Source organism: Lycorma delicatula, chromosome 1 (genome assembly GCF_047948215.1).
Source record: "Lycorma delicatula isolate Av1 chromosome 1, ASM4794821v1, whole genome shotgun sequence".
Taxonomy (NCBI): domain Eukaryota; kingdom Metazoa; phylum Arthropoda; class Insecta; order Hemiptera; family Fulgoridae; genus Lycorma; species Lycorma delicatula.
The window spans coordinates 183,296,605-183,317,703 of NC_134455.1; the positions used below are offsets into that span (position 1 = coordinate 183,296,605).

Sequence of the window (21,099 nt, forward strand, 5' to 3'; positions counted from 1 at the left end):
GGGTTACTTAAAAAAATTTTTTGTTGGAGCAATCCACACACCCTGCAGGAATTGAATACAAACACTATCAATGCCATACAGGTAATAGTCAGGGTTCAGCTAACAAGAGTAGCAAGTAACATGGTCAAACGTGTTGACATGTTACAAATGGATGGGCATCATTTTCAACTATTAATTATTATGTAAGTGTTTGCCGATAAATTATTATTTATAGACTAAACTAAGTGATGGGGCCTCTTTCAAACACAGTAACAAATAAGTAAACTTAAAAAAATTAGCACTAATATTCGACTTTTGCAGGATCTCCCATCATCAGATGATATACAACTCCGTAATTATATCAATCAATTATTATTAAAAAACTTAAGTAATCTCTATTTATTACCCAAAAAATTTATTATGATGAACACGCAATTCCACTGCCATTACTGGAAAGTAATGGCAAAGTTTTTGGGTTATGAATAGTGATTTATTTAAGTTTTTTAGTAATGATTGATTGATGTAATTATAAAATTGTATACAAACTGCTGATGCGGGATCCATGAAAGTTGATTATTGGTGCTATTTTTTTAAGTTTACTTATTTTTTACTGTTTTGGTGGTTAAATTTCAGTTAATACTGAATTTATTTAGCACAGTGATCAATATATTGAAGAAATATATATATATATATAATAAAAAATGACACATACCTTTAAAAACATGATTTATGGATTTATCTAACAGTAGGCCAACTGCACCGTCAAATAACTCAAAATATGTTTGATGGCTAGTGATGATTTTAATTCTTATTTTTAATGTGTAACTCTTGTCTCTGAATTTAAAAATGTGACAATACAAACAATAACATTTTCCCACTATTTATCATCTATGAGCTTTCTACCTAGCTGCAATCAATCTTAATTGGATAATTGTCCCATGTGCTACTTATTTCGTTGGTTTCACCTCTCAGTTTTAAAATAGTTATGTAAATTATACATCATAAAAAAAAAAAACAGATTAAAAAAACCAAAGAAAACATTTTAGTTTGTGTTATACTCAAGAATCAACTTAACTTTCTCTTGTTAACAATCAATATTTTGATGAATAGTTTTTCTGCAGTCATATTTGGACTTTATTTGACATGAAAAAGAAAAGTTATTTAAAAACAGTATTAACCACACTTAACCTAATGCCACACTGAAAATCTAATTGTCAGTGTATCAGACTGATATCCAAAAGAGATATAATTTTGGAATGTTTTCATGGAGACATTATTTTGTATGCAAGGAGATGTAGAAACAAAAAATGTGGAAAAAGGAAAGAATTATTTTGTAACTAAATACTGAATAAAGTTTTATAAAACACATTTTAATACAGACCAGAACAAATTCAGTACTTGATAAAGAACGTAACCACAAATTAGTCTTAAAACAGAGAATGTGCATGGTCAAGCGAATGGCCACATTGAAAAAAGAAACAAAAGAAAATTTATCATGTTTAGATTAATTTACCTGCTACAATACTAAACATAAAATATTAATTTTTTTTCTATAAATTAAAAATGTTTAACTTGTTCTTATTATAAATGTACATAATAGGAAAATTACCTTTCCTTGACAAAAATTTCTTATATCATTTTCATTTAAAGTTGCACCTTCTTTAACCTTTATACTGCAGCCTACTTCTTCACCTAGCCTGTATGAAGAAACACCATACACTTGAACTTCGAGTATGGATGAATGGGTTTCCAATAAACACTCTATTTCTTTTGGAGCAATATTTTCACCACCTCTAATTATCATATCCTTAATCCTTCCAATAACCTGTCCATAACCTCCTTTAAGAAGCCTAAACTGGTCACTGTAATAACAATAATACAAAGGCACAGATAAAAACAATCAGAAATTTATATTGCATAAAATTTTTAAGTTACTTGAATAATCTAGATTTTTTTATTAAACATTTATTCAAATTAAATGCTATTAAAGGTAAAAAAAATAAATGAAAAGTTGGATAATCTGAATTTATAGCCTCTAACAAAATAGTATTCTTATGTTAGCTGTAGTGTAATTAATGTACTGGAATTGCATATCCAGTACATATATCATAAATTGATGTGGCATTCAATTAATGATAGTAAAAAATGAATTCTCTTTAAAACTAATTTAAAAAAAGGATTTTTTAATTTATAATAAATGTTTGACATTTTTTTGTTACACCAATTTCTAAGGTCATTAATGATTTTGTTAGAGTTGATGTTTTATGAACCAGATCCTGTCTGAGCATCAAATCTAGAACCTTTGGAGTAACAGCAAACAAACTAACATCAGTTCTGGAAAGGTGGTCAAATTAATTTTTTACAAACTACAGTCATCTATGCTTTAAAAAGAAATTGAAAGTAAACTTCTATAAGATTGCATGTTTGTAAAAATCTGAAATATTGCATTTACAAATTGTAGACAAAGTAAAGAGCATTAATACAACTGTTACCTGAAAATAAGTAGTGCACAGTTTAAATTCATTTTATCGTTTTGAAAAAAATCATTAATTATTAAAAAAGTTATCTTTTACAACTGCATAATTAAATTTTTTTAATGATAGTTAAATCTGCATTTATAGTTTGGTTGGTACTCAAGTTATAACTTTACACATCATTTGGGTTCCTTCCATACAAGTAATGTTTTCTTCCTTGAATTCAGTATCCGCATCAGTTGAGTTCTAATTCTAGCCATTATCTTCACAATAACAAGCTGTAATTATCTTATCTTCAATGAAAATTTCATTACCTTCATTATTTCAATGAAGCCAAGAATTAACATTGATTGTCATTCACTTCACAGTAAACATCTAGCTCACAAAATATTTTATTTATTTATTGCACATGCCTGTATTGGCCTACAGAAAGCTCCAAAACATCCACATTTACAAAACAACTTAGATTAAATTCTTAGGTTAATGTTATTACAAAACTACACAGAGAAGGAAAAACAGTCTGTGTGAAGGAAAAACAGTCTGCCAGTCAGTGCATTAAAATGCATTGTAATTGATTTGGGAACATAAAACAACAAATTAGTATGAAACTTACAATAAGGAACTTAACTAAATTAACTTAGATTAATTACAACAGTAATATTGATACTATCATTACATAGAAGCTCTTATGCTTAATCAGCAATGAATTAAAGGAGAATTATATAGAGTGAGCAACATAAAACCGAATCTTTACGAAACAGCTGCAGAATCGGTAGGTTATGTTGGAATGAAATTTTATGAATGATATGGATAAATAAAATAAGAAAAACATAAAACATAATTTACATGTTGCATTTATTAACCTTATTGTTACAAAATGACCACCCTGGGCATCGATGCACTTTTGTGCTCGACTGATCATATTGAGAGTCGTCTGGCGCAAAACATTGTCAATTGCGCATAGAATTCTTCAAAAACTATGAGGTAAACTTGTGTATTGACAGCCGGTCAAAAAATATTGGTCCCACTATTAGACTATCGGAAACCGCACACCAATTTTATCATGGTGAAGTGAACGCTTGAATATCTTGTGAGGATTCCTTGCCATCCAATATATGGTGTTCTGTGAATTAACATGGCTGGATAAATGAAACCATGCCTCGTCTGATATGAAATACGACATTGAGTCTAACTGTCTACCAACAATATTTTCGAGAAGCAAGTTTTAATAATCAAGTCATTTAGGTTTGTCTGTCTCCTTCAGTTGTTGCACAGTTGTAACGCTGTATGGTTTCAATTTTAATCCATGAAAAATCTTATGACAAGATGTGTATTTAACACCAGATTTTTAGGATAACTTCCGTAGTGATTATTTTTGACTGGCAGTAATTCTACTTTCAATGTCGGCAATGGCCAGTGGAGTCCTAACAGAAAGTTGCCTATTTCGTTTTGCATTTGAAACTGAACCTGTTGCACGCCATTTTTTTAAACTAAATCGTGAATGCTACTCTTCACTGGAATAAAGGCATTCAGAATTTTTTTTACAAATACTTGACGTGATTCTTCAAATGAACCAGAACGAATATAGGGCTCAACTACAGCTATTCTCACCTTTCCTGGATTGAATAAGGCATTACACAAACACAACTGCATTCACAATACTGGACTGCAACAAAATGTATATTGCACTGAATGTAACCAACCACCTAACAAACAGCAGCAGCAATCAGTAGTAACATATACATTCATTAGTCGTGCTAGTTGTGTGAGAGTCTTTCATAAATAGTGTTGGGTAGCGGTTTCATTATGGGTTCAGCTTACTCTGTATTTCTCAATCACTCTGTTGAAGGCAGGGATGCTCTAAATTTTTTAAAGTAAATATATCTTAAAAAATTATTTTTTATAATTTAAATTTCATTAATACAATAATGAAATTACCAATAATCCTATTGGTAAGGATTCTGTATGACTCCAACATCCTAGAGTATTATACCTGACTGGTATTATATAATTTTATTATGATACCATTATAGGGGAATATTTTTGTATTTCTCATCACAAAACCAAGATTTCTATTGACCGTAGCTACAGAGAGATTTTTTAGTCCTGTTACCCAATTGTTAATGTCTGGTAATTTTTTTCTAAGAAAGGGAAATTTTTTTTTGTGACACGAAGTTGGTAGCGCTACTCAACCTGTTTAGATACGACAGTGTGAGTTGATTCTCCTTGAACTGTGTAAAACTTTGTGCCGTTTCCGTTCGTGTTACGAACAGAATGTCTTTTACCATAGAACAACGAGTTTTCATTCTTGAACAATATTTTGCTACGAAATCGTATGCGAGTATAAAAGAATCATTTCAAATTAAATTTGTTGCTGTTCCTCCGCCAGAAAAAATGTCAATTTCTAGGCTAGCAAACCGATTCGAGAGACAGGTAGTGTTTGCGACAGAAAACGTAGCGGTCGACTAACTCGCTTGACAGATGACGTTTTAGAGAATGTAATACAAGATCGCTCTATTCTTCACGAAAAAGTTTACGAAAAATTTCCATGCAAGTCGGTTTGTCATATTCAAGTGTTCAGAAAGCTGCTAAAAAATTGAAATTGTATCCGTATCACGTACGATTAGTTGAAGAGCTTCAGCCTCCAGATTTAAACAAGCGATTGCAAGATTGCCGTTGGTTTTGGTCTCTCGTAAATGATAACGGAATCGACTTTTTAAACACAGTGTTCTTTAGTGATGAAGCTTGGATTCATCTCGGTGGTTATGTAAACAGTCAAAACTGTTGAATTTGGGCGGTTGAAAAGTTATTCTTGCATGAGGAGCTCCACAGTGATGTAGTATTTTTAACAGGATGAAGTTTGTTGTTGATGATAGCATTCTATTCACTTTGCCACTTATCGTGGGCCATCCTCTTCAGAAAACAAATAAGCTCATCAGAAACTAGTGTAGCAAGAAGGGGAATATGAAGAAGGGGAATTGTATTATATTCACAGATGATATGATTTTTTAAGAGATGAAACAGGTTGTTCAATAAATGGTTTTAAAATTTGAAGACAATATGATAGAATGTACAATGAAAATGACTGAATGGAAAAATAAAGTAATGCGAATTGAAGACAATATACCAATGAATGGCTGCATGAAAGAAGAAAGAATTGAATGAGTAAAACAGGCATTATGTATCATGTTAACAGAAGATTGTGAAAGTAGAAACAAAATAAAAACAACCCAATAACAATGCCATTTAGCAGGAAGTAAATTATTGGGTAGTAAAATAGAGTTCTACTTGAAGAAGTAAGTTATTAACTGTTATGTTTGGGTGTACTCAGCATAGGTGTTAAATATTGATACTATGGAAAAGGGAAAAGAAAGATTGGAAGCATTTGAAATATAGGCATAAAAGGATTGGTGAAGATTAAATTGACAAAATGAAAAATGAAGAGGTAATGAGAAGATTTAGACAATTCAGAATAGGAAAGCTAACTGGTTGGGATGTACATGAGAAGAGAAGGGATTGATTAAACAGTGCTCAAAGGATCAGAAAAAAGTGAAAAAAGTAAAAATTATAGGGAATGTAAAGGAAAATGGGAGTAGTCATATCCTTAAAAGTTTATCTGGGAATAAAGAGGAATGGATGCGCATGTGGTGTAAGGAACTTGCCTCAACGCAGATAACTGTAGGATAATGAATTGTATAAATATTTATTCTACTCACCCTGACTTGAGCCACCTTCCTTCTGTTATAATTTCTTTTGTCATTTCTTCATCTTCCCAGTAACATACCATAGTACTATAACTTCTAAACCATACTTCACCAGGTTCTCCTAAAGGTACAATATTACCTTCTCTATCAACAACTTTCACCTGAAATTGAGATACACTAATTTCACAACAATATTTTTTCAAATTTCTTGTAAGTTATATTCTGTATTCTACTTTTAGAAAATGTCCAATTAAAAGTTAAATGTTTCAAGATGTAACATCATTGAATAATTAATGAGCTAATGCAATAAATTCCTTAAATTAATAATCTTTGTTAACTCATGAATGAAGAAAAAGTTACTCTAGGTAACTCTACAGCATTTTTACATTACACACTTCAAGCAATTTTTATTATTTTTTAATTGTGTTTTGTACATGTCTTGATGATAATTGAATTTTCAATGATTGTTTATAAAAGACCTTAAGCAACCTAAAAAGGTATTTTTCCAATTCTAGGTCATACCCTGAACAACACTACGGGTTATTTGTCTTCTTTACCTTAAGATAAATTACAACTGAAATAACTTGCAGTAACAATTAAATCACAATTAAAGAATAGTATTATTTTTTAAATTAATGTTTTTAATACATCTTAATTTTGTAAAAGATTAATTTTCGATTAGTTTATGATTATTCATAATTAAGCACGATAAATTAATAAAGAAAAAGATAAATTATGTAAATTCCATTTATATAATTCATTTTTAAAATTACATGCTTAAAATGTGTATAACATTTGTTATAAATGTGTTACTTTTATATTTAATTTGTTATGTGATAAGGTTTAATCAATACTTACTTCACATGATTCAGAAACAGTTCCTACTGTAGTTGTTACTTGCTCTTCTGTGTCATTTAGAGTTGATTGAAATGTCACTGATCCTGCTTCTGTCATTCCATATATTGACTGAAACATTAGTAGCCACCAATGTATTACCAATGAATAATATCTAATCTACTATAATGTTAAAAAAATACAATGGATCTGCGCATCTGTTAAGTGATTTATTGAGACAAAGAAAACAATTATGAAAATCAAAATCAGGAATACTGTGTTCAATCTATAATCTAGAATAAGTAAGTGGTACTATACCTAATAGATTATAATCTATATCTGGAAGAAAAAACAAATGTTTAAAGATATAAACACAATTTGTAACATAACAATTTATTACATAAGATAAAATAAAACTTTTAACAAAAGATAAACTTCATCTGCCAATTTGTACTTTTTGTTCTTTGTGATGTATACAGGACTAAAGGAAACTAATAATTTTTAAAATAAAATTAACTTTGTATAAAAAATGCCTGTCTATGTCTGATTATCCTTAATGAAACCTGTACATTAACTCCTTTTTTTAATTAAGTTCTATAAGATATTCTTTATGTCATAATTTCCATCTCCCCTCCAAATTTAAAAAGATACATGTGATAATTATCATTTATATGGGGCAGATGTTACCATTATTAACCTGAGTTTCTGCAAATATAAATAGCACTACATAAATAGATTACAGGCTTGTAAAATGTTTTTTTTTTTTAAATTAAAAACTTACTATAACTTTACAGCCAAATACATTTTGCAACTTGACAAAAAGTTCTGTTGAACACAGGGCACCTCCACTAACAGCAACTTCAATGCAACTGAACTGTCTCATCACTTCTGGATTTTGTTTACTGTTTTTTTCAATTTCTGCACATATATCTACATACATTGTTGGTGTTCCATAAATAACTGTACACCTGAAATATTAAAACGTGTTAAAAAAATTAAAAATAAATTAGTTCCTGAATTGTTAGAAAATACCAAATAAAAAAAAAAAAAATGAAATCATCTTTGGAACATTTTGCTTACCATTTTCTCTTTAAACTGTTATTTATGAAAACCTTTTTAGTGACATTTCCTGGTTAATTGATTAGTATGCTAGCTCTCTATTATACTCACTCATGTGAACACAATCATGTGTTTACTGCTAGCTCTTTTACTATCCTCACACTCATGTGTTAATATTTAATGTCATTACACTATTTAATAACAACTACCAAGAAGAATTTTCAGTAGATTTAACAACCATTCCTGACTTAATTCACAATTGAGACTAAGTAATACTGTCAAATTTTGTTTACAGAAATGACATCAACACAGATGCAGTTATATGCAAAACATAAATCGACCCTCACAATACAAATGCATTTCTATCAGTTACTTACTGCACACATGACTGAAGACAATCTCAACACAATACACACATCCACCAATATAAAATACCTCATTTATAGACACATTCATATACTTGTATACACACATAAGTGTTAAGATAATATGTGCCTTGGTGTAGTAGTACCTTGGTTAGGATAATTACTTTATGTATTTACCACTGGTTCAAATAATAAATAAATATAAACATTTATCACTTCATAATTAGATGTGATACTTTAATATTTGAATGAATAATACAAGGCTATGTATATAAATGCCTTCTAATGATTTCATAAATGATACATTGTTAAATAATATATATTATATTATATTTTGTAAGTTTGTATGTTGAGTCCATGAAGATTGATAGAAGAAGGTAGAAGAAAGCTGCCTGAATGTAGTGCAGAGCTGGCTTTTGTAGTGTGTACAGAGCCGCTGAATTGTCAGGAGCCGAGTGCATCTGAAAGGAACTGTGTGAATTGTACAGAGCTGAGTGCAGCCGACAGGACCCAAGTGTAAACTGATAGAAAGACCTTTAAACTATAAAGGCCTTCTTAAATAAATTTTTAATAACATGCACTGAGTCTGAACAACAAGCTCCAATTAAAATTCCAATTTCAAGGTTTTGCTTCATTACTCAGGAAACTAAAGAACAAGATAAAAGATTACTTATTTTTTAATCAATGAAGGAAAGTATAAAAACAATCTATTCATTAAAACTGATTAAAAACAAATTTATTTAGCATAACAAATTTATCTGGTTTTTCTTGCTTAACTCTTCTTATTGTGCCAACAGTTGTTAATATTATAATCACTGAACAACGTTTTAAGTATTGGCATTATAATGTAATTAATTATCCACTGTAAAATTTCTGTTGGAACTTTCTATTGGAGAAGAAAATTTCTCAACATAATACTCCACAGCAGAAATTCCTTGGTAAACTACTCTTTCCTAAAAATACAGTAAGATATTATGTTTAGCATATAATTTATAGCATATTCACGAAAAATATTCCTTTAATATTACATTTATTATTCATTTATATTTAAAAGTGCAGCTACTCCTAAATCCTTCAAGATGCTTATTGAAAAAAAAATTTCTTATAGGTTTGACAATAAAATCTTTAGTGAATTAATATTTCATATTTCTTTCATTTTCAGAATTTGAGCTTCTCTTGTATTTCTTGTAATTTATTAATTATGTATCTTGACAAAAAATTAATACATATTGCAAATATAAAAAATGATATTTTAGTAATATGTATTCTAAGCAATGAAGAAAGTAAAATTATTTATTTTTAAATCCTGTTTATTATTAACAGTATGTAAAGCTAACACGTACAACATTTTCAATTAATGTAAATGAAACAATCGCTCTAGTGGATGTCAACAGTCTAATTAATGGAACAAAGTACAGATCCAACCTCAGAAAAGAGTATATTTTTATTTATGATGTACAAGAGGATTGCTGAAGATTGAAGAAGTTGGGAACAGGAGATATCCACTTTAGACACTTCCATCAATTTAATTTATTAAAATGCTGCGGTTTCACAATTTTAAGAATTAATATCCTTCATCAAGCAATTCTCCACTAATGAGTGGTGGCTCTTGCCTACTCACTCAAGATTTCATCAGTAAAAATGAAAGATAGAGAACAAAATTATTCATTTATTAACTTTTATTTATTGTTTTATCTGTTATTTTATGATGTAAGACAAGAAATTCATAGATCAATTTAGGGACAAATAACAAATATTTAAAAAAATAATCTCTCTGTGGTGAGATTCCATTTATGACTTCCACAAGTGTCAGTATTGGACATGATTCCTTTTTCTTTTATCATTTCATTCATCTGATATTTATTTGTAGTTTCAAAATACTACATCTTTATTCCTTGATAAAACACAAAAGTATGTACTAGACAAAGATTATGATAAAAACTGTTTTATCATTTTGTATGAAGTCTGACTGATAGATTTAATTACACAATTTGCACAGATTGCAAATTTTACAATGCAATATTCAATTAATAGTATATAGCAGGTAGGTATAAATATATCTTTGCTACCAGTACATTTCATAAATTGAATCAGTTAATTTTAAAAATTCTGAAATTTTAGTACTTACATTAAGGTGTATATATATATTCACTGATTATGAAATTTGTATTATTCAGTTTTTGTATCATAGTAAATGCGGTAAGATACAATAAAATTTATTTTAAATGTTAATGGATGAAATAATTTATCTCTCTCAACATATTTTGTTTATCCTACTGAATTTCCATAAGGACAATATTAAAATGTTATGCCTGAAAATACTGTTAAGCATTACTGATATAGTGCTTATACAATATGTCTGTATATAAAGTTGTAACACTATATAAATAGTAATTGTATTGCAGCTGTTGGTTCCTACTGATTTTCCATAAGGACAATGTTAAAATGTTACGCCTGAAAATACTGTTAAGCATTACTGATATAGTGCTTATACAATATGTGTGTATAGAAAGTTGTAACACTTTAAAAATAGTAATTGTACTGCTTCCGTGGTTTGTGTTTCATATTTATTGTTATTTAATGTTAAATGATCCATTAATCAAACAACTGTTGGTAATTATCAACAGCAGGGATACTTGACATATAGAATAATTCTTCTTATATGTAGTACAGGTATGAAGTTCATGTTTGATGTAGGCAGAAAGAATAAAATATGTATAAAACATTTTTGTTTAAATATTGCTTTATGATTTATGAACTTGTGAATTTAACTTGGATTTATTATTATAATGAATGTAGCCTAGGTTCTTACAAGATAAAAGACTACGTCAAATGTTATTTAATGGAAGTAGTTACTTAATCTGAAACGTGGATGTGGATATAAAAATAAAATTAATGTACTTATATAGAATTAAATCCTACTGGTAAACTCATTTTCTTCTTTATACAAACCATAACATCCTTTGGGTTCAGATGTTCAAACTGATTTTCTTTTACATAGTAATCTAACAGACAAATTTAATAACTTATTTTTAGTATTACAGAATAGTCCTAAATTCAAACAAATACAGCATTTAAAGCAATGTGAAATTTTACTGGTTCAAAAACATTCAGTACAATACATTGTTCTAGGAATAAAAAAAAAAAATTGAATGAAAAAATATAATATGCATAGATCATTGTATATTTTACTGAATGCTAAAATATAAAAAAATTCATTTCTAGGGGTTGGAGGTTTGTTTATTATGTACTGCTTTAAATTTCATAAGAAATTAAATTATACAGCTTTTGTTACATTTTTTAAAAAGATTAATAATTTAATTTTTTTATTATAAAATATAATATATACATAATATATTATATTATATAATGTAATGTGAGATAAAACAAGTTATTTTGACAACTGAGTATTTCTCAGTCACCGATTTTAATGGACACCATAATTTCTGAAGAGGAAAAAATACATACTATTTTAAATCAATAGAAATAATCTAAAACAGAAATTTATAAAAAAGAATAAACTTCTTTTTCAGTTAGGGTATTTTATTGTAAACTAAATTTAAAAGAATTAGCTGACAGCTTACTGTTGCTATATGTGGTTTAATATTCATAGACAATAGTTATGGATAGAGGAACATTTTTTTAAAAAATAGGACAAAATGATTATTCAGATTAATTTTTACAATTAAGAATGGTTTCTTTCTCTCATAAGGTTGGTGTACTCTACACAAAGCAATACACGGGAAGTTTAATTAGCAGTATTAGATAGCAGAAGCATCCAGCTTTCAACTGGGAAGCCCTAACCTTGTGTAATAGCAAATAGCTTAACTTCACTCCTTGACAAAAATAATCTCGTATAAGAGATTTTATAAATTTATACGAGTTTTTATTAATTTTATAAAATTGATAAAAACAAATTGATGAGTCTAAAAGAAAGTATACATATTATGTTGGACTTACACAGCAGCACAATAAATAAATAAAAAATTACATGATTGAAGTAAAATCACATATAAATTAAAAGTTTGTAAGTTTCAAGTCAACTATTTATGATGAGTTATTTTATTGCTTTTATACAAACTGCCTTATAGTGATTGTAATGCAATTCAAATGTCATTAATTTGTACCATTTTATTTTTCATGGTCTAGAAGGTGAGGAAGGGGTAAAAAATGGAAAAATTAGGTTCTACTTTTTATGAACCCAAAAAATACTGCTTTTTACATTTCACACATGTAACATTTGTCCAGTAAAAATATTATTTTTCTTCATTTCCATGAAAAAACTTTTAAGAGTTTATTTTATATTATACGTACTGATAATCAATAATGGCTTTTATTGAATCCTGAACATTATAAAATCGACCAGGAAGTACTAGGGTAGCACCATGTACTAAAGATGATATTATACCGATAACAGTTCCAAAGGTGTGGAATAAAGGAACTTGACAACAAATATAATGTCTCTGAAAATAAGAAAGTTAAAAAAATTAATATTTTTTACTTGTACACTAATTTGTTTAAAATTAAATTACATTTTCTTTAAAAGAAATAATTCTGCTCTATTGATAAGTTGTTATGCAACAGGACTTAATAAACCACAGTCCACTTTCCAGATAAACTCTGGATTAATTCTTTTTGCTACCCTTGAAGTCATACAGCCACTTCTGGTACGTCTATATCAGGGTCTCCAAACTATAGCCCTTGGGGCAACACCAGCCTGCGAGTACTACCAATCCAGCCTGTGAACCCGATATCTGGCCCACCATAGTTTAATTTGATTACATTGTAAAATTTACAATGTAAGTAAATCATACAAAATAGTAATCAGATGTTTTTATTTAATGACGAATTAAGAAACACAGTAACTGGCGTACATAATGAAATTGAAAATTTTAACGGAAATTAATGATATGAGATTTTTACTAAAAACTTACATTAAGTGACATACATAGGTAATTCACGTAATGAAATTAAACATTATAATTATGATTAATGAGATTTAACTCGTAAAAGAGTTCAGATTGGCTGGGTCCATTGTAGGGTGAAGGAAGCTAGGTGCTTCAAATGTTGGGGCAGCAGTTACATGGTCACAAGGTGCAGTGACCCCAACACGATGAGCCTTTGTTTCAACTGTAGCAAGGAAGGGCACCAGGCTAAGGACTGTCGAAGTGCAAGTAAATGCCTGGTGTGCAGGGATTTAGGTCATAGAAGGATTGAAAGAAGACTGGCTGTGTGCCTAAGGGAGGGGTCTACAAAGAATGAACATAATACAGAAATAATATAACTGAATACTTGTGTTGAGGTCTTGCGTGTTTCACATTGTAATTGCATTATCCGTCAGGGTGTTATTTCATGATGAGTCAGGTTGTTTTTCATGCTGTGATTTTTGTTTTATGTTTGTTTTTAGTTTGTAGATGTTTAGCCAATAGGGTGATGTTGTTAGTGTAAGGCTACTGTTGTAGCAGTAATTTAAAAAAAAAGAAGAAAAAATGTAGTGTTATGTCATTGAGTTGTGTTGTATTGTATCAGTGTTATATTTTTTTGTGTTCCTGTTTTACGTGTTTTGATCTCTCCTTAAAGTTAGAGTGAACTGGTTTTGCAGCCTGCACACGCTGATGTTTTGCCTAATGGTGGTTCCAGGGTGCATAGGACCATAGGACTACTTATGGGGGTGGTTTTAGTTGGAGGCAATCGAATAAGACCATCAGCTCCAGCAGGAGTCCACCACTCCATGTGTAACGCATTTCCACCACCTGAAAAAAAAAATTCTTGGCCCTTGGGACTTAGTGGAGGAGCCAGTGTGGCCCTTAGGTTAAAAAGTCTGGAGACTCCTGATCTATAGTATGCATTATTTCAACCCGAATAAATTTTATTCGTTTGATAGGTAAGTGTGAGCAGTTATCTAATCAACTTCCTTTATATTCTTGGTACAGTAGAGGAGAAATTAACTCACCATTTTATGTTAAATCCATAAAATTACTATTGAGCCGTAAAATGTTTAACTCATTATAATAACTTGGGGTTATATGGAAGTGCTGTCTATGAATTGTGTACTTTTCAATGTGGTGAATTAGGTGATAAACTTCTTATCCATTTCCTATAGTTCTAATTTTTATTAAAAAAATTAATTAAATAAACATAACTATTTTTGCATAGTAGATTGCCTAAATTCCAGATATCTCAAAGCTCTCAGAAAATTACTTACAGTCATTAAAACAGTCTAAGAAAAAAAAAGAAAAATAAATGCCAAAAGATATAACAGTTGCAACTAAAGAAGCTGTTGAGAGGCTACTCAATCTGACGTTGAATATCCTCACTATCAAAGAAGATGTATCACAAATATTGACTGAACTGTATGATTTTTAGAAGAAGAATAAAATTCTGAAGGATGAGATATTTAAGTTAAATCTGTAATGATTTAAGGATTAAGGATTAATTTAAAGATTTAGAAAATACAGACAGAAACCCAAGTAATATAATATGCTGGGGAGTTATGTGTCTTAGAGGAATATGTGGAAGTAACAAGGTTTGTAAATGGAACTCAAAGAATACTATTCTGAATTATAATGAAAGGCACTAATCATTAGAATTTTTAAAGATAATAATTTGGTACAGTAATTTTAAATAAATTTGAGGATGGAATCGTCATGGTGAATTTACATACACATCGACCAGCGTCATCAACAGAGGATTATGCTTTTGTTTTACTTAATATTTTGGGATCCACTGCTTTTATTTTAAGATTAAGGTAAAATTGTTCTCATAACATTTCTGTTTAGAAGTGTGGATGTTCTATGTGGAAAGAGATGTAGTAAATACCAATTTACAGCCAATGTTGCGAAACAATGTAGAAAGGAATAGTATCTAGGTATAGTATCTAGGAACTTTAGGATACAACAGTGCCTTAGCGAAGTTATCGGACTGACAAAGCTCAAAAAAAGCAATAAGAGTGGTCTTCTGTGGACTTTCAAGGACTCGTTGGAGATTTTGTTCAGTGAATAAATACGTTGATAATTTTCTAAGAGAACTGCTAAGTGAACAGTAGTGGCATAACGTAGATATATTGGAAAGTAAAAAAATCGCCAATCGGCCTCAGATGTACATATATATCTACCATTAATGTACTGATTCAATTCATGTTTTTGATTTTCAGCTGAAAAAGTTGCTGGATCTGAACCTTTGGTAATATATTTGAATATATATCGAATCGTTTGCACGGAATTGCAAATTCAACATTTATGTGGGCATTAAAGCAATGTGGCAATAATGGACAATGTGGGACGATCCATTTATTATCAATATCAATTATGCTACGTTGCATGTTTAAAGTTGTCGTATGACCTCTGTCCTCTGGATTTCTCCTGCGATAAGTCGGATAACCGTCATCTGCAGTTTGAGTGTTGCAAATGTACATTCGAGAATACTTTTTTGAACATTTTCCATTATCATGCATGGTGATGATCTATTTATATCACTACATGATCAGTGACACATTTGTTTACAAATAATGTAATATAATAATGGGTGAAAATTTTATCAAGGAGTTCAGGAGATATGATAAGATCAATTTCATCAGATCGTATTTTAGTTAGTTGCCGGCCTGGCATGGCATTTTCACACACGCTACAAGTCATTCATCTCATCCTCTGAAACAATACCTAACGGTGGTTCCGAAGGTTAAACAACAAGAAAAAGAAAAAGGTCGTATTTTAATTACTAATCATACCAATATGACAATGAGGTAAGGTTCGTTTTTACCAGGAGTTTCTTCATTTTCAAATGAAAGACTCTGGATATAATATCTTGTCTATCAGTAGATTTTTGACTGTGAATAGTTTTTTATTTCTGGTCATTCAGGATTGCACGTAAAAATGATAAATAAATCTGGTCGCCTATGTTTACGCACGTATGTCATAGGATCTTGAGATTTGTAATGCATATACCGTGGTAAACTAGTGAAAGATGAGGGAACTATGACACTTTGACCCATTTAATCATCAGAACGTAATTTGTTTTGGTTATTACGAATAAAGGCTAATCTTTCAGTGATTATTTTAGTCATCATGTCAATACAATATTGATTAAATAAGTTTCTGTAATAATGTAAAAATTGTTAATGATATCTCGAACCATAAGTCGATAAACATAAAATTGCATGCAGGAAACTGTTTTATTTTGTTTATTATTATTTGGCAGAATAGTTAGATAATAACCATCTTCAGCCTTCAAAAACATAAGGGCATATTGTAAAGGATCATAAGAGCGATGAAGCTCAGACACACGTTGCATTTCACCTTCACGACAACGTAAGATTATATCTCTAGGTCCTTTAACTTCATCAACTAGTAAAACAGCAACTTCATTAGTAGTTGGAGCATTATAGCGACCCTATGCTGATTAACCCTATAATGATTAACATTAAAATTCTCTTCTACAATTTGTTCAGCACCGAAAGAAGTCATTTGAAATAAATTGTTGTATTTTCCAACATTATTAAGAAAATGTTTTGACAAAGCATGAGATCCTAAAACTAAACTGTTGATTGGTTCTGGTAGCTCATTAAATGTAAGAAGTGAAAACTTTCCCACCAGAACAACAGATGACAGCTGCTTCATCTTTCCATTTTTTTTTTGCAAAATGATGATTGCATATTTTAATCATTGTACCAATTTGTAAATATTTACTATAAATATAATCCAAATGCGAATCATACTCAAAAGCAGAACTTTAAAATCTGAACTTTAAAGTGGCTTTCCTACACTGTATAGCATCATAAAACAGGCTCACGCTCTTCCATAGTCTCATGTAAGCGCAAAATAGACATTCGCCTCGCATCTATAGATTTTCTACCAATATTACATTACGTCTCTTCCGTTTCGGCATGATTTTAGTAAAAGAATTCAATTAATACCACCAAAATAGATAGATAAGTAAATAAATAAATTTGAATAATTAAGTATTTATAGCTGAACGATTACCGTCAAAATCATTATCTATAAAAAATGATGGTGCGAGGTTTTGTTTGTTTGTTGTATGTGCTCACATTATTATGTATTTTAGCTGCTATTGGTGTAGAGGGGACCAATGGTGATGCGCCGGGCAGCTGCATGTAGCTCCAGCACGGGGGTTACACGGCTCCCTCCATGCTAAAAGCAAAGTTTTACTTTATTCCTTTCCCGCTAGAAGCAGTACGTTGCCAATTAGTTTACAGACTATTTAATTTAATTTTTAAGTGTAGATAATTTTAATTTATATTTTTTATTACTTATTGTTATTTATTTAATTTTATAAATTTGAATAATCAAATATTTATTGTTTATCACAGAATCAATATATCATATTACCTAAGAAATTGAATACAACTGCACTAACCTAACTACTATTCGTATATCAAAGAAACGAATTAAAATTGATATTCAATAATTATTTACCATTATCGGCAGCTTACGCTCTTCTGATTAAGTAGACTAAATTTAGTACAACATATCCGCCATCTAGCGGAGAGCCATATACTACGTAAAACGTTGTTGACGCAACAAATCCTCTTCCAGTGGAGAGTCAACATACCACGTATGGTGGCAGTGAAGCATTATTTTTTAACGTGTTTTTTTTTATTGTTGTTTTTAATGTTTTTTCGAGATTAAATATATCTATAAATCTTTTCAGATATGCCAAGAAACATGGGTAAAAATTTGATTGTGATTGATCGGATAGTTTTTTGTTTATCTCTAAAAAAAACCTTTTCTCTTTATATAATAGTATAGACAAATGCGAAAGTTTGTGAATCCGATTGATTGTTTGTTTGCAACAGGGTCACATAAGAACCAAGAGAATTGATTGCTTTTAAATTTTGAGGGTGCATTAATGTTATCCCAGGGAAAGTTTTACTCCATAGATCATGGCCGCGCCCTCCTTGGGGTTTAAGAAATTAAAAAGAGAAATTAATCCTTTTACTGCATTATATTTCTGTCACCATGGCAACATAAATATAATGAAGTAAAATGTCTAATACTTTTTTCTTTAATGGATATCTGTAAAATATTTAATATTCTCATAACCATGAGGATAACCCATTGGGGTCCAAGGGGTGTCTGACCCCCTGGCTAGATGGTCAGGCAAATGAAGTGAGCCCTCACCGGCTAGTTTCATATATTACTAGTATGAATTTTAACTACTTCTATTTATGATTACTTTTTAAATAAAATTAATTGTGTATTTAATAACATTGCAGTTTTTATCACAGTTTTCCTTAATCGGTCCAGGCAAATGCTTGGGTGATTTCTTTTATTACTACTAGAATAGCGCATATGATTACTGCTCATATAATCAATAAATTGTATATTATGTAATGATTTGATTATAACATTTTTTCCACCAAGTTATTTATTGACTGAAGTACACTGTTGCATATTATTATGCTGAGTTCATAGAAATATGGTTAATATTTAGCTCTGTAAGTGACATATTCACTCTGTTTACTGTGACCACTATCTGTATAATGTTATTGTCACTGAGCTAAATTAAAAACATAAAAGTATTTATCAGTTATTGTTAAGTTATGTATATTTTTTAATCTTACTGTTACTAGAAAAAACAGTCACAATTAGCTCACGCTTACTGTCAACATAGGAATTCCAATTTATCTATTCATATAAACCATAAGAAATTTGGCTTGGATGACATAAAATAATAAGTTAATGTAATTCTTTCAGCCACTTATAATAATTGCGTGCAATCATCCATTTCAAAAAAGAATTTGATAAATTAATTACTGAAAAAGTGTTTTAATGTGTGTAATTGTAAGTTGCCTCTTGCTAGTAAATAAAATAATAAGTCTAATAATGAAACATTTGTTAGTACAAAGGAAATAAAATAGTTGTATTAGATAATTAAATACCTTGGTATGGTATCCTATTCGTTTTCCCATAAAGTATGCATTATTAATATTTGAAAAATGAGTTAAAGCTGCTCCTTTTGGATTTCCAGTTGTTCCCTGCAATATATCAAAATATTTATTAAAAGATACAATATTTTTGAAGGTAATACAGTGTAGCACCTCTGAAGATTAGAAGTACAGAATATAACTTATTTAATATTAAAAGAAATTTTTGCTGAAGTAAGGTAAAAAGACATCAGCCAAAATAAAATAAAATGTCTCTCCGTGTCATATTTTGGATTTAGTTTTCAACAATAACAATTCATTACTAATTTACAAAGAAAATGATTATTCAATGCGAAAAACTGTAAAATAATATATTAATACTGGATGCACATATTCTCTGATAGATGAGATGAACATATTAGCATCGTGCATATCAACAGGCCTTGTTATAACACCAAGGCTACAATCGGCCTAATTCAAATTTTAATTTACCTTATCTTATCTTTTAATTTCAGTTGAGACAAGGATGGTAGCATTTTTATTAAGAGCTTTGGAGAGATCACCTTAATGATGATCATTCATCTGAGCAAAAAAGGTGTAGAGTTAAGTGCGTTGAACCTTTGGTAATTATTTCATAGAAATAGGATATATATTAAAGTACATTGATCACAATATGTGAATTTTATAGAAATAACATATAATCTGAAAGTGATTAAAATTTTAAATAATTTTAATTTGTTGTCCTGTAGAATTTAACACAAATAGCTGTTTTTCCATATTTTTAATTATTATATTAACTAATTTTAGATATACGAGTATATACTCTGCAGTTGTATAAAAAATGTTTGTAGATTTAGAAATTTAATTGTTCATTAAAGCTGTTATCAACTGTAGATAAAATTTATTTTTTGTTTTGTTTATAATTTTTTCTAATTGTATACTGTTCAAGAGATCTGTGAAATGCATACATTATCATAAATATTCTAAATAGAGCTAAATAAATAAATCTCAATTAACCTAAAGTGAACAATATTATAGGAATGAATATTCTAAAATGTTATTCAAAAGTGACATTTGTTAAAAGATGCAATATATTTGTTAGGTAATATAGTTAAGTACCACTGAAAATTAGAAGTCAGAATATAACTTATTTAATATTAAAAGAAATTTTAATATGACTGACTTTTAGCATGAAAGAAAAGTCTACAAAACAAAGATTGATACCAGGCATGTCTTAATTTTTAATTCAATTTAGTTCATTTTATAAGACACAGTTTCTTGCAATCAAAAAAGTATAATAGTTTCTTTTCATTAATTCTATTTTCAGATTAAAACATACCTCACTATTAACTCACTCAAATTCATGTAGTTGGTTCAGATTCATATCATCTATTACTAAGATATTAATTAAAGCTCAATGACCAAAATAATATACCAGTAGTAGGAGTATCCAAATTCATTTAATTGTAACTATGTAAGTTACATACTATAGTGTGTAGTATATAGTAAGTTACATAAATATTAATGATAAAAAATGCAAAACAGTTATTGAATTTTCTAATTTTACGACTAATAAATTAATGAAATTACATATTGAAAAGCCACAATTAAGCAAAATCAACTGCATAACATTACTTTAAATGTAATGCACTTTAAAATTTTAGATTTTTATGCATCTGGTTAGTCCACTAAACACCTGTTACAATGAACTCTGAATATTAAACTTTAATAGACATTTATAATACAGAGAGTGGTTGTTCAACACTGTGATTGTATAAATCATAGTCGATCATTACCATTCA

The 21,099-nt window shown here is 29.5% G+C and overlaps 1 protein-coding gene across 1 annotated transcript in view; it reads right to left on the reverse strand.

Annotated features, from left to right (window-relative positions):
- Nucleotides 1-21,099, reverse strand: part of LOC142326087 (medium-chain acyl-CoA ligase ACSF2, mitochondrial-like) — a 57,707-nt gene that overhangs the window by 2,712 nt on the left and 33,896 nt on the right. The window contains exons 6-11 of the mRNA XM_075368258.1: nt 19,313-19,408; nt 12,730-12,878; nt 7,773-7,959; nt 7,016-7,123; nt 6,170-6,318; nt 1,589-1,841 (exon numbers count right to left, since the gene is read on the reverse strand). Of these exons, the coding sequence (XP_075224373.1) occupies nt 1,589-1,841; nt 6,170-6,318; nt 7,016-7,123; nt 7,773-7,959; nt 12,730-12,878; nt 19,313-19,408 (942 nt within the window). The remainder of the gene's footprint in view (nt 1-1,588; nt 1,842-6,169; nt 6,319-7,015; nt 7,124-7,772; nt 7,960-12,729; nt 12,879-19,312; nt 19,409-21,099) is intronic.